At 40.1% G+C, this 24,402-nt stretch overlaps 2 protein-coding genes across 6 annotated transcripts in view; both read left to right on the top strand.

Moving 5' to 3' along the window:
- Window positions 1-20,384, top strand: part of LOC113161663 (RNA binding protein fox-1 homolog 2-like) — a 32,559-nt gene extending 12,175 nt beyond the window's left edge. For 2 of the 5 annotated variants that reach the window (XM_026359415.1, XM_026359412.1), the window contains exons 3-13: window positions 6,536-6,742; window positions 7,672-7,842; window positions 8,343-8,396; window positions 8,537-8,629; window positions 12,505-12,592; window positions 13,195-13,251; window positions 13,342-13,486; window positions 14,100-14,145; window positions 16,440-16,525; window positions 16,888-16,960; window positions 17,511-20,384. In XM_026359415.1, the coding sequence (XP_026215200.1) occupies window positions 6,536-6,742; window positions 7,672-7,842; window positions 8,343-8,396; window positions 8,537-8,629; window positions 12,505-12,592; window positions 13,195-13,251; window positions 13,342-13,486; window positions 14,100-14,145; window positions 16,440-16,525; window positions 16,888-16,960; window positions 17,511-17,555 (1,065 nt within the window). In that variant the 3' untranslated portion in view covers window positions 17,556-20,384. Of the gene's footprint in view, window positions 1-6,535; window positions 6,743-7,671; window positions 7,843-8,342; window positions 8,397-8,536; window positions 8,630-12,504; window positions 12,593-13,194; window positions 13,252-13,341; window positions 13,487-14,099; window positions 14,146-14,563; window positions 16,526-16,887; window positions 16,961-17,510 lie in introns of those variants that run through there. The other 3 variants (XM_026359413.1, XR_003298766.1, XM_026359414.1) reach the window with 3 other exon arrangements.
- Window positions 20,385-23,112: 2,728 nt separating this feature from the next.
- LOC113162297 (retinal cone rhodopsin-sensitive cGMP 3',5'-cyclic phosphodiesterase subunit gamma-like) lies at window positions 23,113-23,841 on the top strand. The gene is made up of 2 exons (XM_026360362.1): window positions 23,113-23,222; window positions 23,339-23,841. The coding sequence occupies exons 1-2, from the start codon at window positions 23,113-23,115 to the stop codon at window positions 23,454-23,456; spliced, it is 228 nt and encodes a 75-aa protein (XP_026216147.1). The 3' UTR covers window positions 23,457-23,841.
- The last annotated feature ends 561 nt before the right edge of the window (window positions 23,842-24,402 follow it).

The raw sequence follows: 24,402 nt of genomic DNA, 5'->3' as shown, positions 1-24,402 counted from the left end.
TCTGCGCACATGTGAAGGGGAGTCTCCCAGAAATGGCATGCGACACACAGGAATTATGCATGAAACCCTACAAGGAAAAGGATGGGGGTGTATTAGGACGGGTTTGTTTGACAAGCAGACATGTTACCCTATAAGGTGATGCAGAAGCGTGTGGGAGGAGGAGCTTGGTCATTACTGATATCCTGTTGCTATGAAGCAAATGGGCTTGATTGACATGCGTGGGGGCGGGACACATGCAAGGGTCCCGTCTGGATTTTATGAAGCGTAAAGAAGTGAAGCACACAGCAGAGAGAGTGGGAGGAAAGGGAGAACAGCAGCAAGAGGAGCAGAGAAGAAGAGCAAGAGGGGGAGGAGGAAGAGTGATGGAGGAGGAGGAGGGGTTGACGTGGGATGGAATAATTTAACAAGAGGGTGTCTCCTGGCTCATCAGTATGCCGCAGACACTTTGTAAACGTTTCTCCAGCGGTTTGCAGCTTGGGTAACAACAGCACAGAGTCAGAAGCCAGGATCTGAGGCAACTTCTCCAGTTAATAGGATTATTGAGCCAAAATGTGAGCTGCTGCTAACAGCATGAATCACATTTTCCATCGTCAAGTTTCTTGAATTAGGCTATACAATAATGGCCCGAGGCCCGAGAAAGTAAGATCCTGAAATGTCATTATTCATGTGAAATGACCCAGCGCTGCCCTAGTTAGCTGTTAGCCATGTTTCTCTCCCTCCTCTCCTCTCCTCTCCTTCCCCCTTCTCCTCATCTCCTCCTGTAGTGTAGTGAGACTGCTGCAGACTAGCACATTTTATAACATGCCTCCTCAGACACACTTGCTGCTGCTAACTGACCCGAAAGTAAGCCAGCTACAGCTACCGCTCTGAGTCATTGGCTTTGCCTAGCCGACGCATACACTTACACAACCCTTAACGCCTAACGCCCTGATGCCAGGGAAGTGTACACACACAGGAACACACCAACATGTGCGTGACATGTACACAAACAAAACGTATGCAAACCTGAGTGCTGACACAAAAGCACAGCGTACAGTTTGCTTGTCTACAGGGCAGCACTTCCCTTCAAGTTGACCAAGAATGCCCTCCCTCTCGCCTCTTCTCCCTCTCTATCTTTGTGTTCCTCCTTTTATGCTGCTATCTGTGTGCATTTATTCAGTAGGTGCTTTTATCCCGATGCGAATCACAAAGGCCACTCGCAGTCAGCAAAAGGCAAATAACTTGCTGGTTTGGGAGAGTAGGGGGAAAAAAAAAAGCTGCATGCAGGGACACACTATTTTTGTAGATACTGTTGATAGTGTATCAGTTAGAGCGAGGGTTGTAGAGATGCCGTTAAAATGGATCTCCTCTGAAAAGGCCAATCGTCGAACACAAATACAAGGTTGTTTTTGGCTTGTATTCCCGCTTCTATTTTGGTCTGGCAGAAGGCGCAGCAGCAGCCGGGGTTGTCCATTCTCCTGCTAGGCTCTAGTCTGTTTCTGTGCATGGACAACAACAATGAGGAGGATGTTATGATTGACAGAGATATGATTTGATCAGTGGTAAAGACGGAGGAAATGATATCTAGTGTTGCAGCCAATATATCAAAACCTCAAGTCCCAAGTGTGCGGTATTAAAATCCAAGTCACTATCATTCTGTTGGAGTTGCATCACAACTTGTCAAAGCGAAGACTGACTCATGAGTAGTCGAGTGAGCTGTGTCATGAGTCATCAGTGCTGGGACTCGTACGACAACAGTGGAGTCATGTTGAACATTTTAAATACAGAGTAGGAGGGTAGTTTTCCCAACTTGATGAAAGGTAGAATTTCAGTTCACTATTTTTATTCTTTATTTTTAGATAACATTATTTTCTGCACCGTCCGCGGTGGCATGGGGATCCCTGAATAAAGTTTCCCAGGATTTCCTCATATGTTTTCTTCCCTTTTATAAACTGTTCCAGATCCAGGCTTAGTGTCCCATGGAAGACAATTAATTTCAGAGCAAGCGGAAAACACAATACACACGGTAGCTTTGGATTTTAAATCAGACGCAAACTGCCAGCAAACTCCATCAGAACAGCTTGTTGGACAGTCGAACAGCTTCGAAAACCGCCTCCCCCACACCTTTCTGATGTCGGCTATTTTGGTCACTTTTCATGTGAACATCCAAGTACGAATCTATGAAGGTCTTCCAGGAGAGGCTGTTTGAAAATGAGCCCTGTTATCCCCGTATTTAAACAATATCACATCTCCCCTCTCTCTAGAGTGGCCATCTTTTCTCCCCCGCCTTCCAGTGTGGCCGCTTGGATCAGCTATAAACACTTTTTAATTTCCAACATAGTTGCTAAACATTTTACAAACGGCTTCTTTTCTAAAATAAGCCAAACCCTGAGCACAGCAGTGCAGTTGAGATTAAAAACGAATGAGACGCTGACATGTTAATGTTTCACAGGTGTGCTGTTCACCAAGTTCACTGTCTTGGTTTAATCTGTAAGCATGCTAGCATTTGCTTGATTCCATTACATCAACATAATTTACAGTCGAGGCTAATTTGTTTTGCAGATTGTTGGTTAAAAAATAAAGTATTTTACAATAGCTGGAGAAAAGTTCTAAAAAAATATCCCTACTTTTGGTGCCAGTGTATGTCCCCCATCTTTCTACTTTCTCCAATTCACTTAGCCCGTGCTGGATGATCAACTTTCCCTTTGTAGCAGGACACAGGAGTGGGTCCAGTTTCTCTCTTTATATAGTTTGTCCTCTAGGTTAGCATTTACCTGGTGACCCAGAATGACTCGCTCCGCCCGCTATCATTTTCACCTCTGCCGACACAACTAGTCTAGGATGGGCTGATGCAAGGGGAAGTCATGTTTATCATTAAGCATATTATGTATTTTGTCTCCTGCAGTTAAAAGACAAATATAAACTGACTAATTTCTCAGCTCCTGCTCCCATTTTCCATCTATCCGAATTGAGCGAATACATAATGAATTCAGGATGTCTCATCAGAGGATTGCAGCTCATGTTCACATTATTACCATTGGTGATGTAACAGAGTGTTTTTTTTTTTTTTTCTTTTTAATAACACAGAGAAAAAGAACCGTACTCACCATTTCATCCTCTTTTTCAAGTCTATTTTTAAACTTTTGTTCGTTAATTAAAGCAAAGAAAATATAACAGAAAACAAATTAAATGGCAGACATGTAAAAGACAAAGACTGAAAAACAGTATTCATCTAATATAGTCTCTTCTGTCTGCTGTTAAATGAAAGTCCTTCATGCAGAAAACACAGAATTAGATGTATATTTACATACATATTGATATTATATAATCAAGCCACCTCTTGATAATGACTCCCGGTTTGTGAAAATAATGAGCAAACACTTCCTGAGAGCCAAGGTACAAGGAGACTGTGCTGCTACATGAAACGAAGGCAGCACAGGAAGACAAGGATGTGAGGGATGTTATCATTTGCTGGAATCTTAATTTGGATGCTTGTGGGCAAGATTGGACGAGGTTCATACAGCTGCAGGGTTTAGATGAGCGGACACAGCTGCTATCTGAACCTCTGAATGAAGTTAAACTTGGACACTGTGGTCAGTAATCTGGCGGCTGTCTTGCTCGAGTGCCAGGCACTGAAGATGCCGAACATGGTTTCTGCTCATGAGAGGTGGGGACTCTTCACCTGAGAGGAGAGCAGCAGCACTAAGAGCAGTTTAGGTGGGGGGGAGAAAAAAAAGATATGTTTGACAAAACAATGTTTTATAGTTAGATTTGCAGTGTGGACATCAATGATAAACATTAATTTATTGTGTTATCATGGAGCAAAGGGACTGAGATAACAGGACTGCTGGATTCCTGATAACCCTGCTGAAATCACAACAGGTCAACCAGTGCTGCAGTCAGAAAAGATTTATGTTCAAAGAACTTCTCTTAAAGTTCCCGGTACTTTCTTCTTTTGCTTGCATCTGCAGGGAAAAGAGGAGTAGCTCCAAGTAAAGTAGTTTCTGAATAATGTTGTGCCATTCATTTGATAATAAATAATCCTACAGTTGTAACTATATTCATCTTCTCAAACCATTTGTGGTGGCTTGACGTACATGCATGATTCATTTCATGTCACGTCTTATATGTTTGACAGATTATGATTAAAACAGGAAATATCATTTGTACTAACGGCTTTGTGAAGACCAGTGTACAGTAAGATTTTAGTAAAATGATTAAACACACAACTCTATTTCCTTTGCCTCCAGTCCTGGCAATTATGTGAATTCACTAAATTTTAAGTCACATTTTTACATATTATATCAAAATAATTTGGCAGCTTTTAGCAAAGCTACTTATTAAAGTCCACCTGGCACCGTTTTTTTTTTTTTAAGAAAAATAAATACATTAAGCATAAAATATTTATAGCACTTGTACTCATCACCATGACAGCAGGTTAGAGTTGTCAGAAGCTTATTGATGTCATAATTAAATATTTACAGTGAGTACTCCATGCAGTATAGAAAGTGTGATTCCTTTTGTTTACTAGTATTAAGTACAAGACAGTTTCCCCCTCACTGTGTACTCAGCGACCCCGCTGTAGTTGCTGTCATGTCACAATATGGATGTGTTCTGTGTTGACCGTGTGCATCCCCTGGTTTGTCACTGAGTCGAGGGCCCCGGCTACCGTGTCACAGGTGTGACGCTGAGAGAGGTCAAAAGCTGAGAGACAGATGGCATGCACACGTACACACACACACACTCCCACACACTTTTAACACTCCCAAAGGGACAGAGATCTATTGTGCAACTCAGATGGGCATCGCTGCAGCCTGTCACTCACACACACACACACACACACACACACACACACACACACACACACACACACACACACACACACACACACACACAGAGTCAGTGTAACCAAGCAGATGTCTAGTAAGCATGGAGTCTTTTTAGAGGTGATATTTAGAGGCATAAAGACAGAATATTACTTTCACTAATACAATACCTATTATTACTGCCTGCGTGTTGTGCTGCGTCCAGGTCTTCTGAGATCCCCTTTTTGGAGGCATGGCTCACATCACTGTTGTAAACCTTCATTCTGGTTTTATTGATTGGACTCCAGGTTTGCTAACACCTGATTCCAGCTGGCATATAGGGACATCAGAAACCTAGTGTTGCCGTTATGTTTACATCTGTCCTTATGTTTCATGAATGTGTTCAATAGAGACACGACTGTGTCTTATTGGCTTAGAGCTCTTGTGCTTTTTGATATTTTTTATATATATATAATTGCAACAAACACACTATTGTGACGGACAGATCACATTTCATGTCAATGTATCCAGGAAACTGAAATTATAAAAAACCTGGGAGATCTTGCCTTTTCCTGTAGTACCAGGGTCACAGTTGTGGCATGAATTGCTTTATTTTAGTATTTGGTACACCCAGTAATGTCCCTCTGGACTAATATATGCACAGCACCAGGGTTGGGACAAATTTAATTTGTCTGTTTTAGTTTATGGCCAAATGTCTGCAAAAGTAATTGGATTCCCATCAACGTGGCCTGTGCTTAGTTTAGAAGATCGTAAAGTAAGATTCTGAAAATGGTTAATACCTGGTTATACCTGCTAAAGATTAGTGTATCAGAATCAAATCAGTGATGTCGGCTCAGAGTGTCACAGAGTTGCTGTAGTGTTGCTGTAGAGTTTGTCTTGTTATAAATAAATTGGTATTGTCAGTAAATCAAAATGATGTTGGTCTTTAATTGATTGGTTGTCCGATGCAGTTATTAGCATATCATGAAAAGACCTGAAAGGCAGCGAGTTGACTGTGTTTGTGCAGCTACGGATCACAGACGGGCCGTGCCTCTTGTATCAGTCATCACCTTTTATCATCCATCCACGTCTTCTCTCCCGTCCCTGCTGTCTCCCTCTGCTCTCTAGCTGTTACCATTTAGGGTATCCATGCCCCACTGCCAAGAGATGGGAATGTGCGTGTATGTGTGTGCGTTGTGGTATAGCCAATGTCCTGTTTGTGTGTCTCCACCCTATCTTTGTGGGTGCTCAAATTGTTCTCTACAACTCAAACTATTTTCTGGGGGTAATAATGTGCAAGTACTTGGGCAGGCGTCCTCACTAACAGTTGGTCTTTGTGTGAGCATTTAGGTGTGTGGGTGTTTGCGTGTCAAAGGTGGTTTGTGTGCAGAGGCGTTTGTGAGTGTGTGTGCTGGCGTTAGACACTCACCGTTGTACAACACTCCGAGCATGGAGGCATCTGACCCTCAATAATAGATGTGGCTGCAGTGAATATTTAATGGGTGGAGGGTGTAGATACATGCACACATTTGCACACACACCCACACACACACACACACACACACACACACACACGGAAAATGGAAATATAATATCCATGCCTATATGACTTTTAGACTGAAGCTCTAGGGAAAGTGGTCTCTCTGTAGTCGGGTGATGCTCTCAGTAAAAGATACTGTGGAATTTCGCCAGACAGCTACTTTAGCTTTTACCCCCCCCCCCTTCACTCTTCTCTCTTGTTCTTCCGACAGGGCTCTCAGGATAGTGCTGGCGGTCAGGAGGGGCTTGTACCCCCACCTTTCTCTGCGTTCCCTCCACCTCCTCCACCTCCACCCCAGAACGGTCTGACCCTGGATTACGGGGGCAGCTTGTACGCAGCGGGGGCCGTCCAGGGCCCAGTGGAAGCCAGCGGAGCGGCAAACAGCGCCGCCAATGCCACCAATAGCCTCAGCGCCCAAGTGAGTGCCAGCCTCTTCCTCTGTGTGCAGCCCACATCAGATATTTGCTTTGAAGAGGTGCTGACAGCAAGTGTGTGGAGGAATACACACTCAAGATTAAAAAAAAAAAAACACAGTATGAATATGCCGAGATGGAAAATGCAGTTGAACTCAAGACAGTGGTTTAGAGTTGTGTGAAAAATCTGTAAAAGTTGAATTTTCTGTTATGATGAACGCTGTAATAAAGTGACTGTAAATGCACATAAAAACATTATGTTGAAATAATGTGTAGCACTTTTCAAGGAATTCAAAGACGCTTCACAATTATAATAATGGTTTAATAATATTTAGCAACAACAAATTCAGTCTGGTTTTTATGCAACAAGAAATATTATTTAGGGAAGAGAAAAAAAGTTTCTGGAAGAAAGCAAACAAACAATGTCCTAATGGCAAAGTGTTAATTTAAAATTGCTTTTAAAAATGTTGTCATATCTAATCTGGAGAATTAGATCTGAACACCCCTGGTAAATTAATAAGATTGTGCTTTCATAGTATTTTTAAATATCTGAAATGTTTTATTACTGCATTTTTTTTATAAAATTTAAAACCTTTAAAACAGAAACGACAGCTAACATCTGATATGGAAGCAGTAATTGTATCAATAACACAATGATCATGAATTATGATGACTGATGAATGGACCACATCAAAATCGATTCATGTTAATGACAAAAACAACAACCAATGGGGTTTTGTCTTTATTGGCCTTTAAAAAGTGTGATTGTTATATATATATATATATATATATATATATATATATATATATATATATATATATATGTGTATATATGTATTTTTTTTTTTTTTTTTTTTTTCAGACATTCTGATAAAATGAAGTTTATAGAGAAAATAATTGCCTCGTTTCACAGTCCTCATATCCTCCATTCCAGCAGTCAGATGTGTCCTCCCAGATTGACGGGCAGTCAGGGGTTGGCTCAGGAGGAGGAGGAGGAGGGGGGAGTGCTGGGGATGATTCAGATGCCAAGGGGACCCCCAAACGCCTCCATGTGTCCAACATTCCTTTCCGCTTCCGAGACCCCGACCTACGACAGATGTTTGGGGTATGTAGACTGGAATATTCCCGCTTTCACGATGCGTCATCATGTAACAATAACCCAGAAAAGTAACTTTGGATTAAACACATGCAGTTAGTAAAAATAATGTCTCAGTGACCTCAACACACTGCCCTCGGATTAGTTTTTTATTTTCTGTTATCTCCAGGAGCTGTTTCAAATTAAGAATAAGGTTCTGTCACATATGTTTTGGCCACGTTAAAATTAACTATCTGTGATTGAAAAAATCCCAACCACGACTAGTGATATCAGCATGTTAACAGTTTATTTAAAGTTAGGAGTTTATAATTTTGCTTGGCCGTTTTGAAAAGAGGGACGTCAGAAATGTGGTGCATAGAATAGAGCAGAGGCAAGTGCTGGAAGAAAAGGGACTGCCAGAGCTGGCTCAGTGCCAGTTCATCATGACTGAGCAGCTCTGACACCCCGTGGCAAGATGCAGTACGAGACATAGATGCTTGTTCAGTCTCTTCTTCTTTTTTTTATTTCAGCAATTTGGCAAAATCCTCGACGTCGAGATCATTTTCAATGAGAGGGGATCGAAGGTAATGCACGAGAACAAAGTGTAACTTTTTAAAAATTTGTCAATATAACTGAGACCAAGAAAAAGCTGAAGAACAATGTTCGACCTTTTCTCACTCTTCTCTTCCTGCTCTTTCTATTTTTCCCTCTCTTGTGCTCGTAGGGCTTCGGGTTTGTGACATTCGAGTCGAGTGCGGATGCAGAGAGGGCCAGAGAGAAGCTACATGGTACGCTGGTGGAAGGACGTAAAATCGAGGTAACTCACCACCTTTTATTTCTTTTGAATTATTTTTTAATGGTGCCCATCTTTTCCTCTGTTTTCCCTCCTCCCATGTCCAACAATGAGAATTTGTTCTGGTCATTTCTGCCCCAGAGAAGGTTTCCCGGGTAGCTGTGTGTGTCCAATTCTAACCCCTCTGGCTTCACTATAGCATGGTGCAGTGGTGCCGCGCACACAGACTCAGTCTCTTTTGACGACACTTCCTGTCGATGTTTATGCTGTTGTTTGTTCTCGTTGTTGATGTTGTGGGCTGTCCATTGCACTTTGATCTTAAAGCTGTGTGGTTTGCAAAGCATGCTGGGTGGAGTGGCTACACAACAGGCATGGCCGGCGAGACGTCTCTACGACACGGTTGCTGACGCAGCATGTAGGATTTTTTTGTTTTGTTTTGTTTTGGTTTTCCTGCACCTTTTTCCATCACCATCATCACTTCTTCCATGATCATGATGAGTGGCCACTTTTGGTTTATGGTTGTGTTTATGACTGGAAGGGCAGTTAATAGCCTCTCAGTTACTTTCTTCTACAAACAGTGCTTGCTGGCGTCTGTTAGAGGCTCTTGTATTTTGCATGAATGGATCATAAGGTCAGATGTCATCTTGGAGTTCTCCACTCTTTTTTTTTTTTTTTCTTTCTTTATATTATGCGGGTGCCTCTGGATCACAGTGTTTTATATATTTGATGTGTTAAAAGATTGATGCATGATGGGGACAGTTTGGGGGGAATGAAACTGCTGTGAGAAGTGTGGTGTCATTTCTGATGCTTCAAAAAGCTGACTGTTTAATTTCAGATGTGCAAGATGGATGGTGAAAAAAAAAAAAAAAAAAAAAAGATTGTTTACACACATACACACATGCATCCACCACTCCTGAAAAAGAACACCAGATCTCATGGAAGTGCATTTTGTTGTGACATCTTTGTTAATTTATCGGCATGAGCTTAAATTTCAGTTGCAAATGGCCTTGGAGATTGAATACACCATGCTTTCGCCATTTGCTCTGGCTCTTGATTTGGACTCACGCTTTAATTTTTATTTTTACTTGCTACTAAAGCTCTTCTGCATGTCTCGTATGTCCTGCACTCTTCTCTGTCTCTGTGTGTGGGTGTGCAGTATTAAAAAAAATATGGAGGGCGGAGAGAGAATGAACAAATGAAGAGAATGCAATAGATAGCCGTTGTTCCCTCTACCTTGCGTTTTTGTTTTTTGTTCATATACATTGGTTCTCCTCCATCTCTCTCCACTCTTTTTCACCCAGGCCAGTCTGTCTGTCTGTCTGTCTGTCTGTCTGTCTCTCCCCGTTGTGTGTCCCCACATGCACCTGCATTTCTGCTGTCCTTCCCTCCCCTCATATCTTAAACCGTTTCAATGTCAGAGAGCATAAACATTGGAGAATGGGATTAAGTTTGAGTTTTGAGTGATTACTGTCAGTGTTTTGATCATAATCTGGGCAATAATAACAGGACGTTAGATTTAAACTTCTGCTGTTTTCTGTTTTCCATCTGTTTGCTCCTTTCTAAACTTATATGACCTGTGTGTGTGTATAATGGGTTTTAACCAGTAGAGGCTAGATTGTTGTCAAATGGCTGATACTTGTAGGTGACACGTGACCTGTTACATCACTTCCTCTCTACCACAGGGTGGGGGTTGCTTTTCATTACCTCGTTTTGTTTGTTTTCTTTTTCTTTTCTTTTTTTTTTTTTTTTTTTTGGTTCATCATTTCTTTATTACATATATTTTCTCTATTTCCCTGATGATTTTTGTATGTTGTTGTTGTTGTCAGTCTCCACGGTAACTGCTCGCGTGTCCTCACGCCGTTTCCCTGGCAACGGTAAGTTGTGTACACATGGCATCATCTTTGAATGACCCCTCCCCCCACCCCATCCGTCCAAATGAAATAAAATGCACCCAACACCCAAATGATGGACTCCTTTACTGAAGGGAGCTTGATTGATTGATTATAATGGATTCTTTTATTTGATTGATTGATGATTGATTGATGATTGACAGATCCTGATTGGCTAATCCTGTGATTGGGGAGGTGGTGAATGAAACCTTTACGAGATTAGCCATTGACCGCATGGCATTACAAAGGCCACTTGTATAACTGAATGTACTGCATCTATCTGCAAGTGCAACAACTATGACTACCACTTCTTATGCATTCATTCAAATCGCCTCTCTAACTGCATTCAGCATTTAATTCCAGAGCTGTATCCTGCATGGTTTACTCTCTTTCTCGTCATCTGTATGACGTCATATAGTACTGTCATCTCTGTGTCATGTGTCAGCCAGTAGCTGCATTTTTTGCACCTTAGTGGGACAGCATGTCGAAGCATGAGTGCTATGTTAGCTTTACTGGAGGGAGGACAATAGTTGTCTCTATCTCATGGTGTGCTGTAGTCCTTGATTATCACTTTCTGTATCACTTTGTAGACTGCAGAGAGCTGTAGAGGTATGGCCGTTTAGTATTACATTCAAATTAAATACACGTATGTGCAGTATGTAGCAGCCCCCAAGAGGATGCAATCATAAAGTAGTTTAAAGCACATCTACCATAGTATATGTACACTTTGAGAGAATAAAAGCTGCCATCATTTGTAGATCCCAGCATTGCAAACTGAGCCACTGATTGATTAACTGCAGCTTTCATTATGATTTCTGTAAAGAGGTGTTTTTGTTTTTCCTTTTTTTGATGAATTTGGTTCGGGATGGTGTGTTGGTGGTTGTGTGCTTCGAGGTCTTTCTGGTGTGCGACACTGATCTGGAATGCCTGGCAGTGTTTCACGACTGTGGTTTGATTTGATTTTTAATTATTATTTTTTTAGTTTGTTTTTGAGGAATGATAATTGCATCCCCCATTCTCTCTGTCTTTTTATCTAGACTGTACTCTTTCTGTATTTGTTCTTGCTCCATTCATCATTTCACCATTGTTGCTCACGTACAGTTAGATCCAATGTAGGCAAATGCTCAGATGTATTTCATATCTGTGTACCGCATCTTGTTGTTTCTGTTTGTTCATTAGATGAATTGCACATTTGGATGGATTGTTCACTCTCTCTGCCTCTTTTCTCCACATCATATATGTGTTTCTCTATGTCCTTTTATGTGGACTGGCTCTTCTTCCTGCATCCCTCCATATTTCTGTCTTTTCTCTGTCGTTCTCTCTCCCTGCCCTTCCTCCTTTTTCTGTATGATGTGTATTTGATTGGGAGAGCTGCCAACCTTTTTTGATTGGTCTCTTGCTGCATCTGATGCTTGCTGATTGGCCAGTTTTGCTCACCTCTGGTGATGTGATGCGCTCTTGATTGGCTGCGAGTAATTTGTGTATGAACTCTTCAATTGATGTTTTTTGCATTGCGTTCAACTGATGAATCTGCCGCTTAATTCACCTTCTTTTTCCCTCCTTCATTAAAGGTTGCAATATAATAGTCTTGTATTTCTTTTTGAATGCCCTTCGTTCTGAAATATTTTGTTGTTGTTGTTGTTTTTTTTTGTTCTGTGTGCCAATGGTTGCGTTGTTTGTGTGCAAAACTGCCTGACGACTCACCAGGATCCTTGTTTTCAATGTCTTTCTCCTTCAAAAGAAGCGCATGCATCAAATACCATCGCTACTCATCAACAGAATTAACCTGTCATAAGTAGAAAAACTGTTTAAAATTAAATAACACCTTAATAACACTTAAAGTACAAGATTAATATGAAAACTCTGATCACATATCACATTCGGTTTTTGGATGCATAAAACTGAATCTTTAATGTAGTTGGATTCTGCATCATTTTGGTACATTTACGCTAGTTGTGTGTCTAATAAACTGCGTTGAATCAGCCTCTGACCACTTTTTCTGGTGCCCAGGTCAATAATGCGACAGCCAGAGTGATGACAAACAAGAAGATGACCACACCTTACTCAAACGGAGAGGGCCTTGCAGCTCTACCATATGGTAATGCATAAGTCTATCTCTATTGAGAGATTTTTGATACATACAGTGGCTAGAGCTGTGCTAATCAATATCAATTTTATTGTTACTCCAGTTTATGTTAAACAAAAAATTAGTTTTTATCTGGACAATAGAATTTTGTAAATGAGTATAAGTGCAGAGAAAATTGAGAGTGAGGCAGCTGAGCGTGCAGAGGTGGGTGGATCGCTCCTCCATCCTGGAACCACAGAGCTAAAAAGTTTTGCCTGGTATCTCTTGAAGTGAGCTGAGGGGATCTCAAGACGTCAGAGGGATTGTAGACCAGGATGAGAGAGTTCATCTAAGCCAGTGCGGTTGAGTTGACCACTTCGTAGGCAACGATCAGGGCTTTGAACCTGATGCGGTAGCAGCTACAGGGGCAGAGATCAATATATGATCCTATTGTCTGGCCCCAGAGTGAAAGATGCACACTGTGCAGACTGAACAGCACATTTGCAGTATTCATTAAACAATGAGAGGAAGAGGCATAAATCAGTTTGGACAAGTCATAAAAATGTGTAGGTAATTTAGAGAGTTTCTTGCAAAATATTGCTTCAAGCATGTGTTGCGTTTTTTGTTAAATACAGCTGGATGGAAGTTGAGTCCGATGGTTGGAGCGATGTACAGTCCTGAACTCTACACAGGTAAGGCCACACACAAATGACCTACACAAGACTAATGTGTAGTGGATGTACAAAGTATTAGGAAAAAAAAACTTCCTCTGTTTCTCTCAGTACCAGGGTTTCCCTACCCAGCAGCAGCAGCTGCTGCCTCCACGGCTGCGACCTTTCGAGGCGCTCATCTCCGGGGTCGTGCCCGGCCTGTCTACAGTGCAGTCAGGGCAGCTGTACCACAGCCTGCCATCCCTACGTACCCTGGGTAAACTCACATTAACATAAATAAAAACTGAGAACTACGCTGTTAAACTGCCACTGATAATAAAATGTAGATATACTGTACTGGTTTGTATATGACTCCTCTTAATTGCACGTCCTCATTAGTTTAAAACAGTACTTCATAATTGTGCATGTTGTGTGTTTGGATATATATATATAAGTTGATGACATCGATAGTTTGCTCAGCTGAAATACCATTTCCTTGTAGCTCAAAAGATAATAATATGATAAAAATATTAAAATAAATAGTATTTCCTTTAATACACGTTTGTCTCACCGACTGTAACAGTAGTATCACTCTAAAGTCGGTGTCTTTGTATACAAAGAGGTGGTATTTTTGTCTTGCATGTTGCACGGTGTGTAATAATCTCACCCTTCTTTCTCTTCTCTCTTTCACAATCTGGCACCGTTTTCCCACCTCTCTCTCCTTCAATTGTCACTCTTTTTTAAAATTTCTTCTTACAATGCCCACATGGTGGCGCATCACACCCTTTTTGTTTTTCAACTTTCCACCACCGCTCCTCTGTACCCTCTCCTTCTCCTTTCTTCCTTTCTTTTCTTTCTCGTCTCTCTCTCTCTGTCTCTCTCTCTCTCAGCGTGATGGCCTATCAGGATGGTTTTTACGGTGCAGCTGATCTCTATGTAAGTATAGCTCTCTCTCCTCTACTGCCTCGCTGCTCACCTACATTTTCTTCCTCTTGCTCGTTGGTTTTCAAGTGTGAAACAGCTTGGGCCAAACCCAGAGAGACGTGTACTTTTGGGTGTTTTCATTCATTACATAGAGAAACTGTTTGCTTTCCATATCAAACTGGGAATCATCAGATATTTGCATACACATAACATCATACAATATGTCACATCTGTATAATACATACACAGATACGTACAAATCAGCCTGGCACACACACTTTGTTCATTCATGAGTAGACTGCTCTAGGGTTTGTCTCTGTGCATTTGTGAGTTAGTTTGTACCAATGTGATTATGAGTGTGTGCCTGTGTATGTAATGGTGTGCGTGTGTGTGACCAGGTTGACAATAGCTGTTTCTGTTCTCTCTGTAGACTAGTGTTTCAGGACATTAGTGGCAGATTGCCCCAGGTAGGGTTTACACACTTTGTGTGAGAGCCAGTGTGCATCCTCCTTGTCTCCAATGACTGCGTGCTGCTAGACATTATTGACCATCTGAGATTGAAATGCCTTCTGTCTTCTTCTACTAACTCACTGGATTCTGACATGGGTGGAGTTGCGGAAGGGGGAGAAAAGATTTAAGATTAAAATCGGAATTTGTAAAGAACGTAAAACGTCAATTCCCAAAACATCTACAAGGGATATGTACGTAGATTTTAAAGTAGATTAGGATCAGTATTGTATCTTTTATCAGTATGGAGCTTCCTTAACTAAAAAATGCCCTCATAATAAAGTATTTTAGTCTGTTCCATGAGAAAATATCCAGCTTTTCATCACATTCATTATACACTTGAGACAATATACAAAAAAATAGAAGATTTAATGTTTTTTTAAGCCAGGACATATCATAATATGTTATTTTTGTTATATTTGTCATGAATTTTCCTTAAGATGGTAAATCTTCACGTCATGTCAGCAAGCTGCATTGGATTTCACAGGACATGAAATAAAGAAAACATGAACAGTGACACATAAAATAAACAAAGATTTACGCAGCACTCAGAAGGATGTTGGATGAGAACGTTAATTTAGACAGCACTTTCTTCAGACCCCTTCCAGGAATCTCCCTATCTGTTTCACCTTTGGCATGCTAACTGAATCAATGTCGGCATGCACACACACACTTACAAGGCTGACTCCTCCCCCACTCCTCCCTGTTTCCTACCTCCTCTGTTCTTCTATTTCTATAAACCCATGTTTATTCCACTTGTTCTTTAACTTCTTGTTCAAGAACCTCGATCGTTTTCCTTTATCTTTTTTATGTAGTATCACAGTCTCTCTCTTTTCGTCCACTCTTACAGATCTCTGTGACTCCTCCCTTCCTTATCTACTTTCTTCATTCCTTCCTCTCCTTATCCATCCCTACGTATCATCTACTTCCCTTCTCAGGCACTATTTCCTCCTCCCTTTCTTCCTCTCCCCCTACCTCCCCAGTCCGCCTTCCTCCCATAGCAGCAACTGTGTGGTCCTGAATGCGGGGACTTGGTTGTGACTGATCCTTTAGGGTAGAATGCAGCGGAGTGTGTTTTGAAATAGGGATGTTTGGCCTAATGTTTGGGAAAGCATGCTGTGTCTGCTGTGTCAGCGATTGGTCGCAGACCACATGAGCGTGTGTGTCCTTTTTTTAATCCGACTGGCTGACTCTCTTCTTACACCTGTAGTTTTTTGTGTTTGTTTCTGTTCATCAGCTGTCCATTCAAACATCAATAATGACACAAATCATCCTGCCACCCCTTCCCCTTTCTTTAACTGTGTGTTTTTGGTAGGGGAACTGGGGTGGGGCACAGTATTGGGTATGACATCTCTCTCCCTCCATGTCCAACTCGCAGTGGGAAAAATAATGCATCGAAATGATGCAGTTAGGGAACATAAAAACAGCAAAACACATAAAATGCAATGAAGGATGATTTTGTTTTTTTCCCCCATGTTAGCCGTAGAGGGAGAGACACACACAGAGCCTGAGCTACATCGTCGTGAATGCTGTACTGCACCAGATTAGCCAGTTTTGCTGACTGCTTGTTAATCATTCGCTCTCTTCTCAGCAGTTTTTCTCACAATGTAACCCTCTAGATTCACTACTAGCTTATTAATGTGCAGAAGAAATACAGCAAACGTTTTAAAGAAGAATTTACTCTTCTCTCTGTCCTTCTCCACCTCTCCATTCAATGTGTCCTTTCTCTGCTTTCTCACATGCTGCTCTCTCCCCACTTTCTGTCCTCCACCTGTCTCCTCTTTATCGCCTCTTCACAGGGTGGCTATGCAGCCTATCGTTATGCCCAGCCGGCTGCGGTAGCGACTCCCGCAGCAGCAGCTGCAGCGGCGGCTTACAGTGACAGGTGAGTGGGCTGTTCAGTATAGCTTAGACCCTCTCCTGATAGGCAAGCCCCTGAAAAGCAAGGTGAGATGTTGGCTTAGATTAATTAAGTACATTTAAAAAGCATTTAAAAATATGTGCTTTAGACTGTGAAAGACCACTAAGAAAGCATCATTTTGAACAAGTTGCAGCTTGACAAATGACAATTAACTACTGTGGAGTTAATTAAATTAGTTTACAGGACAGAAAGTTGTAAGAGGGTCACATTCTTAAACAGATCACAGACCAGGACGTGAATTTTAGGAGCAAAGTCCAGAAATTTTCCTACAATATTTCCCTTTTATCCGATAACTCATTTATAATGTGTATGCTGTTTTCTAACAGTTACGGCAGAGTTTACACGGCAGACGCCTACCATGCTGCTCTTGCCCCAGCTGCCTATGGTGTTGGAGCCATGGTGAGTGTTTATATTTTCTAATACAACCCCAATTCCCAAAAGGTTGGGACAGTGTGTGAAGTCTAAATACAAATAATTAATAATTAATTAATTCACCATAGAACATATGAAATGTTTAAACTGAGTTAATTTTTCCATGTTAAGAACAAAACAAGGTCAAATCTGACAATGGATTGGTTCACCTCAACACTTTTGTCCGTGTCTGTGCCACTGAACTACAACCACATTATTTCCTACTGCAGACTTCAATCTTAAAAAAATATAATTATATTCAATAGATATATATATATATAACTATATTCAAATATAATAATAAAAAGAAATAGTCAACATACCACAAGTTGAATTTTGTCCCATGACCTTTAGCAAGTTATTAGTTATTTTAAAATTACAATAACCAAAATTCTGCAGAACGTACTAATCAATCAGAAGTGAATGGTGAGCAATGGGAGTCTTGATTAAGAACATAATGCAAGCGTTATGCTTCAATGAAAAAATAACTCACTGAAATATTTTAATAACTAAATACTTTTCTTTTGTTATTTCACAGGCAACGCTGTACAGGGGAGGCTACAGTAGATTTGCCCCTTACTAAGGACACTACATTTCCCAGGAGCTCCTCTCTTCCATTGAATTACTTTGAAAGAGCTCCCTCTGTTGTCGTGGAGGAGGACTGCACCCAATTTTTAAAGAGTGGAGTCAACCACAACAAAGATATTTCAGATCCTACCCCCGAGCAGTCCCATGTTTTCTTATATACGCTACTACAGAAATAGAGGAATGCTGTATTAAAGACTGACGGCTGGCCTTTAATTTAAAAAAGAATAAAGAAAAAAAAAAAGACTTAATATGGCCACCTTCCCTACTGCACGGCTGTATTATAGTCCACCCCTCCTTATCCCCTCGGCACTCAGCAGCACAAGACTCGGGATGGAGCCCAGATGTTCTTCCAAAGGCTGTATGTGGATAACTGACATTTAAACAGCTGTCAGCCATTCATGAGAAAGAGCTGAGTGCTGTTGGAGCGGTAGGTGCATTAAAAGAGCTCCTAGAAACATTTCCAATCAGAACGAGTCACTAAAATGATAAAAACACCCACTGAAGGATTTCATGATTCCTCCTTGATGATGGTGGATAGTAGTGAGAGAGGCTTTGTTCTGAACACTGCGGCTTGGAGAGATGATGTGACAGTTTATAACTCTACAGAAATCACATCCGAAAGCTGAAGAAGGGAGGGTTACTAGAGCTGTTCCTTACCTCAAGTTTTCTTAGTATGTGGAAATGGTAAACCTTTAAACTTAAAATTGTTATGATATGCAAAGAAATTAGTTTAGAGAAAAAAAACTTACCAAATTATTATTATTATTATTATTATTATTGTAATTATTCTCATTATTCTTATTAAACCATTATTTTGTTTGACTCCACTACACAGCAGCTACTGCTGGTATGGGACGTGTAGAAAAAACAGTGAACCTTGGGGTTAAAAATCTGAAAATGAGCATATAGTCCACTATATGGCACAACCATAGTCTGCTCAGCGTGCTCATCGAGGCACCATCACTAAACACTACGACAAAAAGTGCAACACTACACTGAAAATGTTCTTGTTTAGTTGATTTTAGATATAAACTCAAGCATCCACCTGCAACCCTGAGGTTCAAGTATTTGTTGATATGTCAACATAGAGATTTTATTATTTGGATTTTCCCCTCATGCTCCATCTTTTTATAGAGCAAAGTCCAACATTGAATGAGTCTTCCTGAAACATACTTTAGTTGGTAATTGTGTTCGAGATGCTGCCAACAGCAATTACTGAGCAAGTGAAAGTGTCTTGTCTGCGAGTTCATAAAAAAATATTTAAATGCAAAACACCTTACTCTTGTGCATATTTCTATACTGTTGTATTCTATATTTCCAAAATGTGGCTTTTTTTTGGCTTTTGTTTTTGTTCCAAAGATTTGTAGAAAGCACATTTTTCTGCCGAACGTATAAATATATTATCTTTGTTATTGTTATTATCATAATCCTTGATAATCCTATTGCTGTCTTTGTTTACTTTATTTTATCTTGAGTTTTTTTTTTTATATATATCTGTATCAAGTTAAATTTTTAAAGTGTTTTGTTTTTGTTTTGTTTTTTTTATTTCTTGAACCAAGACCGTACCACAGTAGTAACAGACTGAAGGTATGCATGTAACACTACCAACCACTTTCTCTGTCAGTCAGGCCTGACTGATGTTTGATCTGTTTTGGTTGGTTATAGGATCTGCTGGCGTGAGGTGTTTCAAATCTAAAGGAATTATCTTTCTTTTTCTGTCCATAATTTGCAGGTGACTGTGACGTTTGGAATCAATGAATAGGCCTGTAGCACTTTGGTTGAAACCAACTGTGTTTCTTTAGTTTTCAGCTTTTTTCTTTTCTTTTTTTTTTTTGTTGTTTTGTTTTTTTTTTGTTTTTGTTTACTCCTTACATTTCAGTGGTGAAATCTGTCAGTTTGGCCGACATGGTCATGGTCACTCCAGGTTTGAAGATATCCAGTAATAACAAGTGTTATCTCTCATAACTACGCAGGGTCATATTCTAATTTTGGTGAAAAACAAACTGTCATTGTGGGATATAATAGAAGCTGTGTGTAAAGTTGGTTACATTAATTGGACAGTTACATTAATTCAAATGTACCGTTGTGTGTCCACTTCTCACACATGCAGGCCTGCATGTTTATTGTTTTGTTTTTTTGTTTTAATATTAAATGTGCTGCTGTTGGATTTTCTCTTGACATTTAACATTTCTGTTTTACTATATCCATATTAATATAGACTGTGCTCTGGACAAAACATGTGGGTTAAAAAAAGAAAACCTAGCCAAAGATGCTAAGTAACAGTCCCTGGCACGTTCTTGTTCATAACTTGAGAAGTGCTACACAAAATACACAGACATGGACGTTTTGCATCCACTGAAGACATGGACAAACCAGCATGAGCAAGTCTTGTCAAGTTAAAAAAAAAAAAAAAAAAAAAAAGTAGTTTTGCATGAATCTTGTGTCTTTTCATATTTGACTCCTGAGCAGACAAGCCCAGCTGCTTTCTTCTTCACCACTAAACTCCATGGAGAATGACCGGCAGCTAGCTGTTTGACGCTAGTGAACACAACAAAGAGCACAGTGCTGTTTGGCAAAAAGGCCTGCTGACAAACACAATGGCTGACACATAACGGAACATGTGGCGGCTTCATTTTTTTTGTCGAGGTTTTCTTGCCACTGTATTATATTAAACTACAGTATGTGGCCATTCTTCATAGTTGCTATGGTTTCTCAATGTTCTCTCCCTCCGTCATGTCTATACCCCTTTTGACTGCCATTATGTTTTTGGTATTGAATGTCCATATAAAATGTTTTATATAAAAAAATGTTTGGTTGTGATCAAGCTTTCAGTTGTTGTTTTTTTTTCGTGATTATACTTTATTTGACACAGTGTGGACATGTGCAAAATCATTGAGAACATGTTGAGGATTTGTCTGACCTGCTGGTGGCACTACAGGAACAGAAAGTTCACGACACTCGAGCTTGTTCAGTGTAGACCAAAGTGTTACATACATACACAGTTGCACGTTATGAATAAGACAGATCATTTAAAAAAGGACCGAAGAAGAGGAAAGACTTACTGGTGACATAAAACAGCCTCTCAGAGAGTGCAAAGTAAGTTGAAGCATACACAAAGTATCATTATATAATCTTTTGTTCAATGTTTCCTGAAGAGCGTCTCAAACAATGCCAGACACCAGTTTATTATTTTGTAAATGTGCAGGAAGAGGGGAGGAAAATCAGCGCAGGCAGGTAACACATTTTGAACATTGGAGGGTTTCAAAATGATGCATCTATATCACTCTGTATTTCACTAGATCTGAGCTTCATATTGCTTAAGGCTTCTGGAGACAAATAACTGAGTTGTCTGTGCCAAGACCATCCAAGGAGCAACGTCATCTCCAAATCAGAAACAAAATCTATAGACTTCAAAGCTCATCTACACCTGTCGTCTTCTGTGCGATGAGAGAAAAGGAATTAAAAGTCAGAGAAGTCTGTCTTGATGCCTAAGACCCTTCCTCCTTCTTCTCTAAATCTCTGCTTTCCCGTTATTGGATGATATAACACTTGCAGATCAGGTCAAATGAGAAGCTAAAGCTGTAAAACAGCCCCATTAAGACCCTGTTACACAAACAGCTTTGTCTATTTTTACACCTTGGTTTTAAATATTACTCTTGGCCAAGCTGCAGGCTCCACCTTGTGACCAGGATATTACTCAATTCGACTAATTCCACAGTTAGTCTGAAGTCAAAATACCACAGGGTAGATATACGTTTATAGTTAGTTATAAGTAAATAATAAATCTGTGTGGATATTGCACCCAGATTTTGCTCTAATCTTCCATATGACCTACAGTGACTCCAACCGTGCTTGACTCTGCTACTTTACAGTGAAGTTCTGGATGGTTCCAGAAAGGTTCTGTAGCCTCACAGCTTATATTTAATCTACTGATTTCGTTTTTCTCACGAGCAGCAACAGCACACTCATGAATGTCTGTTTTCATTGTCTTTTCGAAATTTCGCTCTACTACGTCTATGACAGTTACTGTCTGCTGTGTCTAACCTCAGTCCTTGAGGTGAGGAGTTACAAGCTGAATGGTTCTGTGTTTGTCCCTAAGTGACTGATTGCCTAAATAGAGATGAGAATTCCTGCTTTTAAATCACGTTAAAGATCCACGTGCAACCCAGAGCGTTTTAGGATTCCTGCTCGTCACTCACATGTCACGCTGTCAATCCTCTAACCTCTTAGGACCTGTCGTACACATGCGTGTACATCACATTTTGGGTTCTTGCGCGTTCTAGCTGATCACAACTGTTACACAGCCTTTCACAAATAGGTGTGTAAAGAAAAGGGCATGGCTAGTTTTCATGAAAAATGTTTTGAATGTGTTATAATTTGATGTTGTAGGCATACGATGTCTTCCTGAAACTGTGAAAAGATGATGCTTAGTTTTTATACTCAGGTTCCAATGAGCCCAAAAAGCTAAGAGAAATAAAAAATGCATATCAAATTAGAGCTCGGGTCTTAAGAGGCTAAAACACTTTTATGTTTGAATAAAGAGGCATGATATCGGTGCTCTTCGAAGCAAAGTAAACTTTTTAATATTAACACGTACAGCAAACAATAAGGGCTGTGTCATGTTGACTAGAGTGGCAGTTTATGTAATTTGGAGAAATGTGCTCTAAAACTAATCAAACCGTTGTTTGTGTTATGAGAAAATAATTGAATGTAGTAAAGTTTTAATGCTTCAGTATGTGTGGGTCCTGATGTATGCGGTGGGCTGTAAAAGACAATATCTATTCAGCAGATTTTATTTTTTTTAGCTCTCAACTTGATCGTCGTACTAATTACTGTCACTCACTACTGCCAGTAAGTGACACAGCTATAATTCCCTTTGGTCCACATGTTAACGTGCATATCTGACTTGAAATACACCTTGTATTTATATCTCGTTATCCCTTATCTCGTATATTTGCGGCTGAGCTGGTGCAGAAGAGGACAGGGCAGAGTTGGCTCATCACCCAATGACAGATTGAAGATCTGAGGGGATTAGCAGCACGAAAGACTATAAAGAGGGACGGCCGGACAGAGAGATAAGCAAGAAAGTGACAAGCTCATCAGGCGGCAACAGAAAGACGCTTTGAGACTTCAACAAAGGGTAAGATCAAACTGCAATATTCTCAGCTCTCGTACAGGGAGTTAAGGCCATTACTGCTTTGATAACAATGTGTTGCCTCAGATTCTTTTCAACGTTTGCAACAATTTCCTTAAAGAATTGCTTCAGAGTTTTTTTATTTCTTGAGTGAAATTGAGCTGAAAAGAGATCTGAGATTTTTCTCAACACTTCATAAGGAATAATTCTTCATGCTGACCTTGTTGTCGGTGCTGCTCAGGGCTCAGCCGCTAATTTTTGTTATGTTCTCAGATCTTGTTACTTGATGGATCTTGACTACTGATTGTAAACTTTGTTGTAATCCTGAACGCCAGAATATTTTATGACAGTAGAGTTGGTGGCAGCTCATATGTTCTGTCTTTCTCTCTTTATCAAAATAATGTAGTAAAGAATCAAAATGGCAGACGTAGCCATTGCAACTCCAGCTGACAAGAAAGCTCCTCCCAAATTCAAACAGAGGGCTATGCGCACCTTCAAGAGTAAGGCCCCTAAACCCGGCCAGAAGGGGTAAGAGACAACACAAGTCCTTTCTTTATGTGCTGTATCGCTGCTCAGTATTGAATGTGACAACGTCCCATCACTGAGTTTATATTCATTCTAGTTGTTTGTCCTCCTCCATTCAGATTTGGAGACGACATCCCCGGCATGGAGGGCCTTGGCACAGACTTCACAGTGATTTGTCCATGGGAGGCCTTTGGGGACATGGAGCTTAGTGACCTGGCAAAATATGGAATTGTTTAACCCACTTTCCTCTGCCTTTCATCCCCATATTATATTATATCTCTACTATAAAGTAAGCAGCTGAAAATCTCTTGTGTCTAATGCACTTTATTTGCCCCTGACTTTCCACCAATTCTCAACTTTTTCACTCTTCTTCAGCTCTCTCTTTCCTGGGTCTCTCTAATCTGTCTTTTCTGTAGCTCATGCTCCACATCAGAAAAAAAAAATCTAACTAAATATGTTATATACTTTATTTTGTAAATATGTCAGAGGGTTTGATATCTGCTGTTGTGGTTCCCCAGGACTGTTCAGCTATTTACAGCTCTTCTCCTCAAAGCTGTCGATATGAAATGTACAGATGTCTATTTTGTGTTATATAATATTTTATTTTTATGAGAAAGTCTACAAAATAAAGAAAATCTATACTTCAGTGTACTCTTCAGTAAAACAGATCAATTTTGTCTGTCTCTCTCTTAGTAGAGTGGGAAAATTTCATAAACACAATAAAGGTCGATATTTTCAACAGAACATGCGCATGTTTCTGTGTCTTTTTGATGACTAACATTAAATTGATTGATTGAAAAAATAGTTCTCACACTGTGATAGCAGAAAAACAGACATTTATCATAGATGCAGACACAGAGGGATGAAAATGAAATGGCTCCAGAATGAAGAAGAACAAGCTGGGAGGTTAAATTGAAAATGAACTCATGCATTATTAAGGCAATATATGTATGGGTAAAAGTAATGATTAAATTATTAAATCATTAAAACGATTTAATGTGTCTGTTTCTAAAACATGTCTGCGGAGAGAGAAGTTATAACATTGACCTAAAGATGAAATTAGGTTTTTTTAAACATTAATGGATTTTAAAAGAAGTAAATGCACCTTTCTAGAAAGTTTAACTTTTCAAGTTCCTCACTACTACTTTTGTTCACTTGAAAAAGGTTTAGAAACAAAACTTAA

The sequence above is a fragment of the Anabas testudineus genome, chromosome 1 (genome assembly GCF_900324465.2).
Source record: "Anabas testudineus chromosome 1, fAnaTes1.2, whole genome shotgun sequence".
NCBI lineage: Eukaryota > Metazoa > Chordata > Actinopteri > Anabantiformes > Anabantidae > Anabas > Anabas testudineus.
This window is presented reverse-complemented; position numbering and strand designations above follow the sequence as displayed.